At 46.4% G+C, this 14,146-nt stretch overlaps 1 protein-coding gene across 1 annotated transcript; it reads left to right on the top strand.

The window, feature by feature from the left end:
* The first annotated feature begins 9,145 nt into the window (after positions 1 to 9,145).
* LOC125516811 (serine/threonine-protein phosphatase 7 long form homolog) lies at positions 9,146 to 9,920 on the top strand. Its single transcript, XM_048682118.1, has 4 exons — positions 9,146 to 9,337; positions 9,417 to 9,637; positions 9,717 to 9,822; positions 9,885 to 9,920. Exons 1-4 carry the CDS (start codon positions 9,290 to 9,292, stop codon positions 9,918 to 9,920), a joined length of 411 nt encoding a protein of 136 aa, XP_048538075.1. The 5' UTR covers positions 9,146 to 9,289.
* Positions 9,921 to 14,146: the final 4,226 nt, after the last annotated feature.

Consider the following 14,146-nt stretch of genomic DNA (forward strand, 5'->3'; position numbering starts at 1 on the left):
ACATCAAGCCCCAGCCCGTCAACGTCACGACGCTCGGCGAGCAGGCACATATGCGTTCACGCGTCCTCGCCTCCCTGCCGCGGTCGAGCGTCGCCAAATGGCCCCACACAAGCTTTGACTCCATGATTACATGCTCCTCTTCCCGTGACGAGCGCCGCCTGCCTGTCCCCTAGATCCAGCCTCGACGTGACAACGTCGAGCGTCACCGCCTCCGATTCCTACGAGCACGAAGCCGAGGGCTCCAGGAAGAGGCCGGAAGAGGATAGGTGTAGCGGAAGAAAACCTGAGCGAGCTGTGGGAGGGAGGAGGGGAGAAGGGACCACGATCTCGCTCGGGCAAGGAAAGCGATAATTGGGGAAGGATATATTCTGTAGTTATTGCGAGGATCGTGCGAGAGGATTTCTTGTGCTACGTAAAAGTGTGTGGGAGGGAGCAAAGGTGGAGCTAAGTAGGAAAGAGATCGGTGGTTTCGACGGTTGTATTTTTTTCCGAGCGGAGCTAAGTATGGAAGGAGATTGGTGGGAGAAATAAATCGGAGAGGGAGGTGATTTGTTTGGAAGGTGATCTCCTGTATATGGTATTATTTTTGAATTCTTAATTACCAAATATTTACATGATTGAATTAAATCGACACCTGCCAAAGCAAGCACGAATAAATGGAAGGAGTATCAGACACGATTCGGTTTTAAGTGTGAAGAAGAAAAAATTAACGTGGGAGTGGTGGTGGGAGGTGAGACGAAAATAAACCAGACGAAAGTGGGAGGACTATTCAACCAACTCGTCCATTAGAAGTAGAGATTCTTAATGAAGCAGTTGGTAACCTGGTACTCCGGTTTTATTTTCGTCCGGTTTTATTTCCTCTCATAATCCCATACCATTTGATTTTCTCCTTCCCATTATTAAAAAAACAAATCCTTCATGCACTTTTGTGTAGCCTCGACAGATCCATGTCAAATAAAAATGCAATCATCAATCATAGGGAAGTTGGGATATTTCATCTCTACTTCTAATGGAGCAGTTGGTAGTCTCGCTTCCAGGTTTTTTTTCGTCCCACCTTCCATGTTTTTTTGGTACCTCATCCCACCTCACACTGAGCCGCCACGAACCGAAAAAACCGCGTACCGAAGCCCCCACCCGCCCTCACGCATTCCAGGGCCTAACCTCCAATCGCACCCAAGACAATCCAGCGAAAAAAAACTACGAAAATTAACCAGCGAAAAAAATCTATTGGAGGAGTTGGTAGTCCGGTACGGTTTATTTTCAACACTTTCCTAATGACAAAAGTTCACGGATCTAACTTTCCTACCTTAGCCAAATCAACGAATCTCTCTCATTAATGCAATTTTCTTTAGGAAACAAATAATAGATTCTTTCCTACCTTAGCCAAATTAACGGATCTCTCCCATTAATGCAATTTGCTTTAGCAAACAAATAATAGATTCTTTCCTACCTTAGCCAAATCAACGAATCTTTCTCATTAATGCAATTTGCTTTAGGAAACAAATAATAGATTTTTTCCTACCTTAGCCAAATCAACGGATCTCTCCCATTAATGCATTTTTCTTTAGCAAACAAATAATAGATTCTTTCCTACCTTAGCCAAATCAACGGATCTCTCTCATTAATGCAATTTGCTTTAGGAAACAAATAATAGATTTTCAGGAAACAAATAATCTCTAATCTCTATCTCTAATCTCTAATTCTCTAATAATAATAATAATAATAATTAAAATAATTATTAACAATAACTAAAAGAAACGCAGCATTCCATTTCCCGTCTTACGTCATCGAACCCTTCGTCGAGCCTCCCTCCCGTGCGCTGTTGGTTTTCCCTGCGTACGTTCCACCCCAAACGTGATTCGTTCTTCTTAATTACGTGGTCCCATCCTCATGCGATCCGGCGAAAGAACCAGCAAAACCGTCATACCCACGCACGCAAGAAACGAAAAATCCACGCAAGTCATGTCTCCTCCTCCCTGTTCAAACCCTAGCCGCCCCTTCCCAGTTGACGCCGCTAGCGAGTAGCGCGTAGCACAGGCACCAGTGTGGCCCTTCCGCGGTCCCCCTTGACCTTGCAATGAAACAGCTCGTCGGCATCGACGACGAGCCGGTGCGTCCGGTGTTGATTCCTGTGGATGGGTCAAGCAGGACAGAGGGCGGTGGATCCGGGACATAGCCATGAAGTCTGCTTCGATGCGCGCCCAGTATTGTCTCATGTGTATGGGTCAATCCTGGACGGCGGGCGATGGATCAAGGACGTACATAGAAGCTTTCACCTACGCAAACGGCTGACTACTCAACCTCCTCTCGGCGGTGGCAGCGGCCAGGTCTGGTTAGCTACCATTTATCTTTAATACATGTCATGAAAGGCGATCAAGAGGAGCAAGCGTAAGCAGCGAGGTGTTCCAGGGCTACGAGCGCCAGTACTGCGACTCTGCGACTGCGAGGTCTTCGCCAAGATCGCCACCCTCTCTTCCCGTGCCTATTTCTATTTGTTGTTGTTGGTTTCGTCTTACATGGTGATCTCTAAGAAGACAAGATGAAGCAAAGGCTCTCTGAGATCCAGTCCGACATGCAGGATACTGAATCGCTGGTAAATACTAGATTGTGTTTTATGATTTGATCATCCATTCCGCTGCCTTACATACTGCATTTGGGACATTTGGCAGGTGGAGGCTTCATTTTGGATGTAGGTGAATGTGTGATTTCTGGAAGCTCTGTATATTAACTTCATGATCTGCTCTTGATTTCCTTCTTGCGGACTAGATTTGAAGATTTGCCAGCTACACCATCTAAAAATCAGGCTGCTGATCCGGGTACATTGCTGCTCGGCCTTGCGTTCAATTGAAGTTTTCTGAAATCAACTCTTCTGAAACTTCAAAACGAGTAGTCCTCGTATTTTGAGGTTGCTACTTGCACATTGTTCATCTTTCTATCAATTTTGTTCCATTATTTTGCACTCTATCTGCCAATTTGATTGCATGGTATAGGGTGAGATGGTGACGTGGGCGCCGCACGGGGTAGGAGCAGTGCCCTGCATAGGCCAGCCCATGCCGGGAGCTAGCATCGCGCCAACGCCTCCATGAACGCCGCCATGACGCGTTGCATGGTGTCGCTGTCGGGTGTGGCCCCCAACATTGCGATGTGTGCTCAAGCATGTCGTTTGTGGCTTCAAGCCGCCTGGTGGCCACTGTGGCATCGTGGCTAAACAAGAGGTTGGTGATGAAGAGTCTGCGCTCGTCCAGGCAGATATGGCGAAGCATCCACGGCGATGTGGATGCGGCTGCAGCCGTGGCCGGATGGAGAAGCCTTAGGTCCTGGTAGATTATCTACTGATGGCATAATCCTCCAGAGCTACAATAGCCAGAAAGATGCCTTGCCGTGGGGAAGCCTCGCTGCTGGAAGCGCCATTAGTGATCTGATTTGAAGAATCCAACAAGAGGTCAATGGAATTCTCATCTCCAATATGTTCGCATTCTAACATGTCCTTGTTGATTCAGCTGTTACATTGTGTCACAGTTCACTTGTTTTTCACCTTTTTTGTACTACTATGCACTGGAATGTCCATGTTTGCTAATTTGCAGATTGAATTGTTCTGATAAAATATGCTAATATATGTCACTTATTTCTGAAAGGTATCCGGAACTCTTAACTGCATTGCTCCGGTGATAACTTTTTCTTATTGTTGCCATTTTGTGTTCCGGTAAAGATTTTCTTCTTCACAGACATTAGAAGTCTAGAACTGGGATAAAAATAAATAAAGTTTGGAATAAGCTAGAATCTTACTAATCTCCAATATCTGCTCCACATGTGTGGAATCAATCATCCAGATATATATACTCGGATTGATGCAGCCATGCCCAATAAGAATCTTCATGTAAATAAATCAAAGGATTTTCTACTGATGAATGGGGAGCTGCACCAGACATCATATGGTCTTTTCATTTTCATGGTAAGACTGGACTGACCTCAAGACTTAAGTATCTCGGAACCATGCTTTTCCTGCATAGTTTTCAACATGCTATTACATGGTCTATTAAGTGCGTGTGAAGATTCTTGAATTTACCCTGACATTATGGAACCTTTGTGCTGAAACAATTAAATATGTTAATCTATAATGATAGCAAAGAAGACACACAGTTCCGTTATCAGTACAGTGCAGATGGTCATGTGGCCATTGTGGCCTATCTTCAGTATTGTGGTTAACATTGACAGGATTAATGTAATCTTCGAAACGACATGTTCCATTTCCCCTATGTATTTTTTTGTTCAAATGCCCTACTACTGTTTTATTGACTGCAGGCAATCTATTTTGTATGGTATGATTTGTTTGTTGGAGAGATACTAGCTGCCCATTTTCCACTTGTTAGTAAGTTTTGTAGCAGACTTCTTAATTGATATTATAGACGTTCTAAGGTAGACGTGGTATTTTCAGTTAGACTGATTTCTTGTATTTTATCCACTGTTATAGGAGTTTGTTACCTTTGTTTTTTGATCGAAAATTAAAATGTGCATGCATTGTCGAAGTTTGTGAAGTAGAATTAATAACCTACTGATCAATATATATATCTTGGATGTCCCATAGCAACGCAAGGGCATTCAGCTATCCTTGAAAAAAAAGAATTGTCAAACCGCTCAAGAACCTACCAGGTCAAGCCTCTCCCTCCGCTGTTTGGCACTGCCTACCCCCTCTCCCCCGAATACCGCGATAGGGAAGATCCGGTCCATCGAGAGAGACCGATACTGTCGACCATTGATGTCGCATGGGAGATCTGCGACAGTGGAAACATGCTCCCCTTCGCGCCAACGGCACCTCGAGGTCACTGACACGGGTGACCCAGTGATTCGCCGCTGCCATCCCGAGCTACTTTGCCAACATCGTGGGCGTGGGCTACTGGCCTTCCATGTACTCGACCGCCGGGCTTATCGAATTGGGCCGCCACGGTGCTGCTGGCCGCCGCCGGTCTCACTATAGATGCATCATGTGTCGTCGGCCATGCCAGCATCACCGCCTACGTTTCCCAAATCAGTTACCCGTACGGTCCATGCATACCCGGAGACGTTGGTGCGTTCACACTTCTCATGGATCTTTGTATTAGCCTGATAGTGTTGGGATCTCGAAATTTTGCTGTAGGTGAAGAAGGGATTCCTATCTCGAAATTCTGTTGTAGGTTAAGCGCCTCCTATAGGCCATGGAGATGACCAGGGATGCATTCGGAGGCGGGTGCCGTAAAGCACTGGAAAGGAGTATTGTATTATGTATGGCCCTCTTTCGCTTTTTGGAAGGTTGTATAGTCGTTTTGATACATAAGATATAATTTCAGGTTCTACATACATATTGGTTTGAGATGTTTTCATTTTTTATCATTTCAATGAATAATGCAATCTGGATTTGTTTTATCATGTCAATTTGAGGCATTCTGTACGGGTTGGTTGGAGGAATACTATTTTTTGACGCATTATGTGTGAACATATTGAAGGGGCATGACCATCAACGAGCTTGTGGCAGAAGCTTGAATGTGAGTAGCTCCTATCTTTTGTGTACTTATTTTCAGTCTATCAATCAAAGGGTAGAATGATTACACGTGCAGTTATTTTGGTGTGAGCTTTGACAAGGGATGCCGATTGTTATGTTGAAGAGGCTAAAATCTTCCTCGGTAAGTGATGTGCATTATGCATCTGATAAAAAAGAGGCTTTAAGGAGTTGATTGTGCCCATGAGAGGTGGTCCTGATATTAGGCTTGCTATAACATGTCATATTTAACACGTAATCTTCTTTACCAACCAAATGTTCACGTTTTAGATTATAAAGAATGATGACTTCAAAGACAAAGAGCTCCAAGAACTCGGTTCTGGAACTTTTGGTTAGTCTGAGTAATGAAATGTGACCCTACTGGAAGTTCTACCTCATTTCAGTTCTTCTCTTTTCCATTTAATTATTTATTTCATTTCAAGCTAACTGTCTTACGTACCTATATTTTTCAATGCAAGACTACACGAGGACTATAGTCTATGGGATATCAATCTCCTTCAAATAATCTGCACCAGTTCTTCTGGAGAATAATGTGTATGCATGGTCTACAATGGAGTTTACAAGATAGATTCACTTACTCAAAGATTCAGCCTAACATTTTCCATAAGGATTATGTATGTTATACCAACTCTCAGTAATCTCTACTACTAATGTCTTAGTTGGTAGTCTCGCCTCACTCCACCTCATCCCACCACTCCTATCTTTCGCCCACCTTTGACATCATCACATCACAGCATTGGGCTGGCCCATTAACGTGTATGTGAACGCAATCCTCCCATCGCATGCCCTCCTCGCGATAATCCCGACGTCCTCGCGCTGCCGTCCTCTTCTCCCTGATCTCCTCAACCAGCGTGCCTTCCTTGCGATCCTCCCGACGTGTCCTCGCGTCGCCGTCCTCTTCTCCCCAAACTCCTCTACCAGGGGGACTCCTCTATGACCCAGGCGGAGCGAACATCGTACGCAGGTTTTTTTGGCTTTCACCGGTTCGTTCTCTACCCCTCCTCCATGACTCTCTCGCCATCGATTTTTTTCAACGTCTAAATGCAATCCCTTCATGGGGAAATATGGTGTGAAGGAGAGAGGCCGAGATGGCGAAGGTGAGGTGGGCGTCATCCCATTATAAAGGAGAGGGCTCCAGCGAGAAATGTCTCACTACGGCGAAAACCGAGCGGAAGGGGAGGGTCCGACAGGAAAACATAAGGGTGTGTCATGGGGTGGAGTTTTTATGTTGCTACACTAGATCGCGGGAACCTGCCGTCGACCTTGAGGTTGGGTTGGTGTATGAGAGAGAAATAAGATTCAATATCAATAATTTATCTGATTTATGTATATATAGTATAGCCCGTAACAACGCACGGCGTTTTACTAGTTTTTATTATATAGGATTCACTGCCATACACGGCCCAGGCGGTAAAAGAAGAATAAGGTTTCCGTTTTGCTTCCACACGTTCCGCTCCTGCTCCTTCGTCACACCTCACGTCGGCAATCAATCAAAATCGGCAACCAACCAATCAGCGATCCAATTAATCACACATTGCAGCCGCATCTCTTTCCCCGCACAGAGTCATAATCGCATCAATGCCCACCTATTCTGGATCATAACCGACAGCAGTTGTCGCCCATATCGCATCGTCTCCCTTCCGGATCATGCCGTCTTCTTTCGCATAGCGGCCGCCAGCGCTGCACCGTCTTCTGCCGGATCGCACCGTCTCCCGCTGTAGCCGTCTTCCACCATGCTGAAGCGGTCGTTGCCAACAGAACACCTCCACCCCGCTCCATCTTCCAGCACCATGACTCCGTTAGGCCATCCGACTGTACGAGCAACGCAGCTGATCGGTGCATGAAGACGTAGGCAATTTTGACTATTTTGACCTGTGGACGAAATCAATTCACAAAATGAACTGCCCGTGAAACTATTTCACAGCACTGACCCTTTTGTGTAGCGCCCGCCACGCAGGTGCCACACCCTATGGTGCAGCGCCTAGCTCGGGGGCGTTGCACCTCAGTCCACCGTGGCAGTCCCTGGGCCCGCACCCAACAGTGCAGCGCCTCAGAGCTAGGCGCTGCACCGTAATGTGCAGCGCCCGGCCCGCAGGCGCTGCACTGTGACTTAGATGTCAGCCGCCCGCTGCCCCCCCCACCCCACCCATTCGTTCCAGAGGAGTTACAGAACAGGCGGCCGGCGGCTTCCTCCTCTCCCCCTCTCAATCCCCTCTTAAAAAATCTTCAAATCTGACGATTTGGCCCGTGGATTCCTTCACCAATCCATCCTAGAAGGTACTTTTCTCCGATCCCCTTCTTTCTATCCATAGAATGTATGCTATTTCGGAGATTTGAGGAACCCTTGTTTGAATCTTGTGTGTATTAGATTTAGGGAATTTTTGTTTGAATCTTGCATGTATTAGATTTGGGGAACCCTTGTTAGACTAGAATGTGGTTTGGATACATAGGTTGACATGTTATTTATATAGTTTGGATACATAGGTTGACATTTTATTTATATGGAAAAGATATTTGTATTGAATCTTGCATGAGGTAGGCTTAGTTTAGTTTATTGAAATTACATTTGTATTGGCAAGAATGGTTTGGATACATATGCTTTGTATTTTGCATCTAGTAGGCGTACTTTAGTTTATTTGTATTGAAAAGATAATCGTGTTGACAAGAAAGCTTTCTTTCAAAATTGTTAGGATGGTTTGGCTTCTCGATGATCACTGGGACAAACAACACCGGTCGTACGCTATGGCGGTGGAGCAGCGGGTAATAATGAAAGTGGCCTGTTTTATGAATTTCATATTTATTTCAAACACAAATGCCCCATATGTAATGTTATGAATTGTTTGTTTGTAGGCGCTTGCACCTTTGAAGCTTCGTTCTCACGGGGTCACCCTTGGGTGGATGCGCTATGATGAGCGATACACACCGTATGTAAGGGAGACAGGACTTCTCCCTTTCATTCATATGGTCAGACGGTCGACGCCACCCAACAATGCTCCAGCACTCACCGCGCTTATTGATCATTGGCGGCCAGAGACACATAGTTTCCATCTACGGACCGGGGAGATGACAGTGACGCTCCAGGATATTGCTATGATCACCGGTCTTCCTATCGATGGGAATCCTCTATGTATGAGCACCGACTCCGATGGCGCGCGCAGATGCATGTCCTTATCGGTATGGCTCCTCCGGAGCCTCCGGAACCAGCAGCAGAAAACAAGAAGAAGGAAAGAGTCGCAGCCGGTGCTACTTTCACGTGGATTACTGAGCACTTTGGTACTTGCCCACCGGAAGCTGATGAGGACACGGTCAAGATATATGCTCGTGTCTACATGTGGTATGTGATATCCAGGACTATGTTTGCTGATGGCACAGGCAAGAATGCTCCATGGATGTGGCTGAAGGCGTTGACCGTCTTCGATAGCAAATGGAGTTGGGGTTCGGCGACACTGGCTTACTTGTATAGACAGGTATGAAGTTGTTTCTTTTTCACTTCATTGCTACATTATGAATGCAATCTTGCTCTTAATTGAACCATGTTCTCTTTTATGTGCAGTTGGACGAAGCCTGTTGTAGGTCATCTGGAGGTATTGGTGGTTGTTTGCTCGCACTTCCATATGGAGCTGGGAGCGTTTGCCGGTTGGACGTCCGAAGAAGGTGAAGTACGATGATTGGGACGACAAAGGCGACCTACTACGGCTACCCACTTGGGCTTACAAGTGGGATGTGATAAATGAGACGACAGATGATCCCTCGGTCATGTACAAGTTGTACCAGAGTGAGCTTGACGCGATCACGCCTGAGCAGGTGAATTGACATGGCATAAGTGATTATGATGCTTCTATTGCAACTCGATATCAATTTTGCATTCTATCACATTTTGCAGGTGATATGGGAGCCGTATGGAACAGGAGATAGTTTTGGTAACCCTTTAGAGTTCAGGCTGAATCCGATGTGCACTAGGGATAGGGATCTCTGGCGTATGCGGTGCCCACTCATATGCAACTGGGCGGTTGAGCTTCACCTCCCACATCGAGTGCGCCGTCAGTTTGGTTTGTTCCAGGCACATCCGCCGGAGTGGGAGGACACGGACAAGTTGCTACACGCGTAAGATATAATTAACCTTGAGTACTTAGCAGCTTCTCGGCGGTTTCGATGCTACTAATATTATGTTTCTAACTTGCAGGTTGGATAGGAAAAGGCAGCGGAAGATTAAGGATTGGGCCAAGCATCACAGAAAGTATGTCGTACAGTTTGCGCTTAGTGTGGAGCAAGCTAGGGCTGGAAAAGGAGTCCGGCTTCGTGAGCACTGCCCTGTAGCGTTCAACAACTATCTCACATGGTTTCTTGCAAGTACCCGTGTGGAGGTATGCAAGCCGGCGTATGCTGAGGAGATTTTGGAAGAACACACTGTTTTTGATGAGGTAGCCCAACACCAGTACAACGCATTAGTCAGGAAAGGCAACTCAGTGATCCCTTCAGCTCCAATGATGAACTTTGTGGTATTTTCCCTCTTTGCTTTTCATTCACACTATTCACATCTTCGCTTGCCTAACACGTTAATACCATTTCTGTTCATAGCGTGCCCAGATCAAGAAAGCAGCTGATGAGACCGAGACTATTCTTGAAACAACCCCGGCTAGCAAAAGCAATGGAGAAGGTGCACTTCGAGCATTCATCAAGGTTCACATCTCCTTCAAACTAACTCCCTCATGGTGCGTGGGTGATTGATGTCCACATTTCTAACGCGACCGGCGGTATACAAATGTGAGCATGGGAGATGAAGCAACAATGGCCTCCCGCAAGAGCAATCACATTGTGTTAACGACACCTTGAAAGCCCGACCTCCATGTTGCCGGCCATCGTTTGTGGTTCCTCCTGGCTCTTTCACTTCATACTTCCACTCTTCGTTGTCATATAATATAGCTTCTTCTGAGTCCGCCTTTCGTGATTGAAATTCTAACCATTCATCAACCTTGGGTGGGAACTTGTACTTGTACTTGCGCGGGTTCTCACCCGCTATCTGTGCATCAGTTTCCATTGAGTACTTTAGAAAGTACGCATTCATCTTGTCAAATGTGTATTGAACTATTGTCGTCACAGGTAATCCACGTGCACCTTTGAGCACCCTATTGAAGCATTCGGCCATATTGCTTGTCATTTGACCGTATCTTTGGCCATCTTCATCAAAAGCACGTGCCCACTTGTTCCGGTGGGGAATGTGCCTATTCATAAAATCTTGACCCCCGTGATCAAGTTTGTTGTGTGCGAGCAATTTGTTCAACAAAGTGGTGAACCGCTTCTCGGAGAAAGCAAGACAACAATCTTGAAGATCATCGGCCAACTCCTTAAGGCCACATGCCCTATAGAAGTTCGAACAAAAGTGCCTCATGCACCATTGATGGTGCAACGGAGCATGCCCGGGAATGTCAATCTCCACTGCGTTAAGAATTCCTGCATGCCGATCCGATATGACACAAATTTTCCTTTGAGCGGGTAACACCTTCGTCCTCAAAAGACGCATAAACCACTCCCAGTTGTCATTGTTCTCCGCCTCAACCAAAGCAAATGCCAATGGCAACACCCGGTTATTGGCATCACTTGCTATCGCAACCAACAAGGTGCCCTTGTATTGTCCGGTCAAGAACGTGCCATCAATGGAGATGACCGGCCTACAGTGTTCGAAAGCCCTCACGCATTGCTCGAACGCCGAAAATGCACGGCCAAATACTCGGACTTTCTTTCCTTCATAAACCGTTGTTTGGTGCCCATGAGGCTCGACAACATGAACCATGCCCAGGTTTGTGGCGGCCATGGCTAACAACAACCTAGGGATTCGGTTGTATGCTTCCTCCCAAGTACCATACAACATCTTAAATGCGGCTTGCTTCGCCTTCCATGCCTTGCCGTACTTCACCTTGTAATGAAAGATGGCTTTCACAAGGTCAATGACATGTTGGACGCTCATTGTTGGAAGTGTGGATATTGAGTTGGAGAGCCTGTAAGCGATGAACTCAGACGTGAGTTGTCTGTGGTCTTGGGACACAATCTTGCCATCCACCCTTTTGCCTCGGCACATGTGAGTTGGCACACAACTCACTACGTGCCAAGCGGGACCTCCTTTCCATGGTCTTGCACGCACAATCCACGGACATATTTCATCTTCACATGCACATGCAACCGTGTAGCGCACATTGACGTCCGAATGCACCACCTTGTGTGGACGATAATGCGTAACCGAGTAGTTGTCGAGCCACATCTTCAATTCCAAGAAGGTTTCGAACTTACACCCTTTACCAATCCGGTTCTTGTCGTCTCCCAAATCACGGTGAGAGCTTGGCCTAACCCCAAGAGATATAGATTTGCCACCATCCACAACGGCTTCATCCGCGAGACTAACATCCTTGAACAATGGTGTCTTGTGATCCCGACCGAATACCTTCTCGAAAGCTTCGGCCTCCTTCACCGTGAACCCCTCCTCATCAACTTGTTCATCGGGACCTTCGTCATCCGAATCCGATGCATATGCACGGGAAAAAGGGATGGAATGGTCCATTGTCTCTTGCAAATGATATTTGTCAAGATCACCCACATTGTTGTCATGGAGATCAACTTCATTGTCATCGTCTGCATACTCATCATTGTCCTCTTGCAAAGCTTCATCTTGGTTGTTTGTAAACGGGCTCAATGTTGGCCTCACTTCTTGGGTCAAAAGAGGTTCAACAATTTCATCTCGCTTCTACTAGCAACCAAAGGGGAGGGTTTCCGGTTCAAGTCCAAATGCAAATTTGAATCAACCTTCTTCGTTGCAAATAACTCAAGAGCCTTGTCAAGTGAATCGGCCACCGTTTCCTTGTATGCAACCCAACGTTGCTCCGAGTTGATACGCATTGTCTTCCAATGGATGTGCATTCCAAAACCTACATTATGCCTTCCCTCCAACTCAACGATATCACTAGGGTCCATCCAATTCAAATCTTTCCTCACTTGTTGCAAGAGCTCTGCATAGCTAGGACTACTATCAAACAACATATCTAGCTCATCCGGATCCGGTTCAATATTGCCTTTCAAGAAGGCGTCTTTGTCCCCATGATGAACAAACACACATGTTCTTCCCATCCCTATAAGCATTCAAACAACACATCGTAACATTGCTTCCATGAGTACTAATTTAAGGATTAACACGGAATACAAACCCTAATATATATATATCAAACAACAACCCTAACCCTAACCCTAACCATAACCCTAACCCTAACCATAACCCTAACAATAACCCTAACCATAACCCTAGCACCAACATAAGAACACCCATAAGAATAACCCTAACATACTAACAAAGCCTAATCATAGGAAATTGGAAAACAAAGATCTCACATCTCCATGCAAATCTCTAGATCCAAACAAAACTAGGGTTTCCCAAACTAGCATTACTTGGATCAAAACAAGGGATCGGAGAAGATTACCTTGAGGGAGGGTATGACTTCGAAATCCACGGACAAATTCTTTAAATTTGCAAGTTTTGGGAGAGGATTTGAGAGGGGGAGAGAGTGGGAGAGGGGGCAAAGCTCGGGTTGGGGGGGGGGGGGGGGGGGGGGGGGGGGGGGGGGGGCCCAGCCGCTGGATAAGTCACAGTGCAGCGCCCGAACGCTAGGCGCTGCACATTACATGTGTGGCGCCTAGCTAGGAGGCGCTGCACTGCTGGGTGCGGGCCCAAGGACTGCCACGGTGGACTGGCGTGCAACGCCCCCGAGCTGGGTACTGCACCGTAGGGTGTGGCGCCTGCGTGGCGGGCGCTACACAAAAGGGTCAGTGCTGTGAAATAGTTTCACGGGCAGTTCATTTTGTGAATTGATTTCGTCCACAGGTCAAAATAGTCAAATTTGCCGAAGACGTACTGAACTCGGGACCTGGTCTGTGCTGTGCATGCAGGCATGCAGCTGAACTCGGGACACGTAGGCCTATGCTTGCAAAGTACTCCCTCCGTTTTGAGTATGCAGCAGCAGTAGCACTAGGGATAGTATATGCGAAAAGGTGTGACAGCACCCGGGAGTCCCGACTCCCCCTTATCCTGTTCGTTCAGCCATGTTAAAATTCGTGCTGTAGTCTGTCCAGCAGCAGACCTTTTGCAGTGTCAGAATAATTAGCTAGGCCGATTAATGAGACAAACAGCGGCGCCACTAGGCTGTGCAGGCAGAATAGGTCACAGGTACTAGCATTGTGATGTGTAGGACTGTCAGGAGGTCAGGCGGGTCAGGCGGGTCAGGTTGAAGCGACAACCCATAGGTAGTGCATGCAAGGCATCTCCTCTGCACGTATTCTTTATCATGGTCAGAGGAACGTGGTGGACCTCTAGAGGTTTCACATCAGCTTCAGTTCAGTTTTTGTATGAATATATTATCATCATTCTTTTTTTGTGGGGTATATTACCATCACTTGTTCCTTCCTTTTGGAGAGCAATAAAATGTTCTTGACCGAGATGAGATGAGCATGTTACCCGATTTGGCGCGTGTCATGGACAGTGGCGGCGCCAGGAAATGAAGACTAGGTATTCATCTAAATTTTTTTTAGCTCCAAATGTAGTATATGAACCAAACAACACAACACTAGCAATAT

This window comes from Triticum urartu, chromosome 6 (genome assembly GCF_003073215.2).
Source record: "Triticum urartu cultivar G1812 chromosome 6, Tu2.1, whole genome shotgun sequence".
NCBI classification, from domain to species: domain Eukaryota; kingdom Viridiplantae; phylum Streptophyta; class Magnoliopsida; order Poales; family Poaceae; genus Triticum; species Triticum urartu.

Coding starts and splice junctions, on each gene's coding strand:
- LOC125516811 (XM_048682118.1), top strand. CDS start 9,290: ATGTACAAGTTGTACCAGAGTGAGCTTGACGCGATCACGCCTGAGCAG. Junction 9,638..9,716: donor ACGGACAAGTTGCTACACGC/GTAAGATATAAT, acceptor TCTAACTTGCAG/GTTGGATAGGAAAAGGCAGC. Junction 9,823..9,884: donor AAGCTAGGGCTGGAAAAGGA/GTCCGGCTTCGT, acceptor GTTTCTTGCAAG/TACCCGTGTGGAGGTATGCA.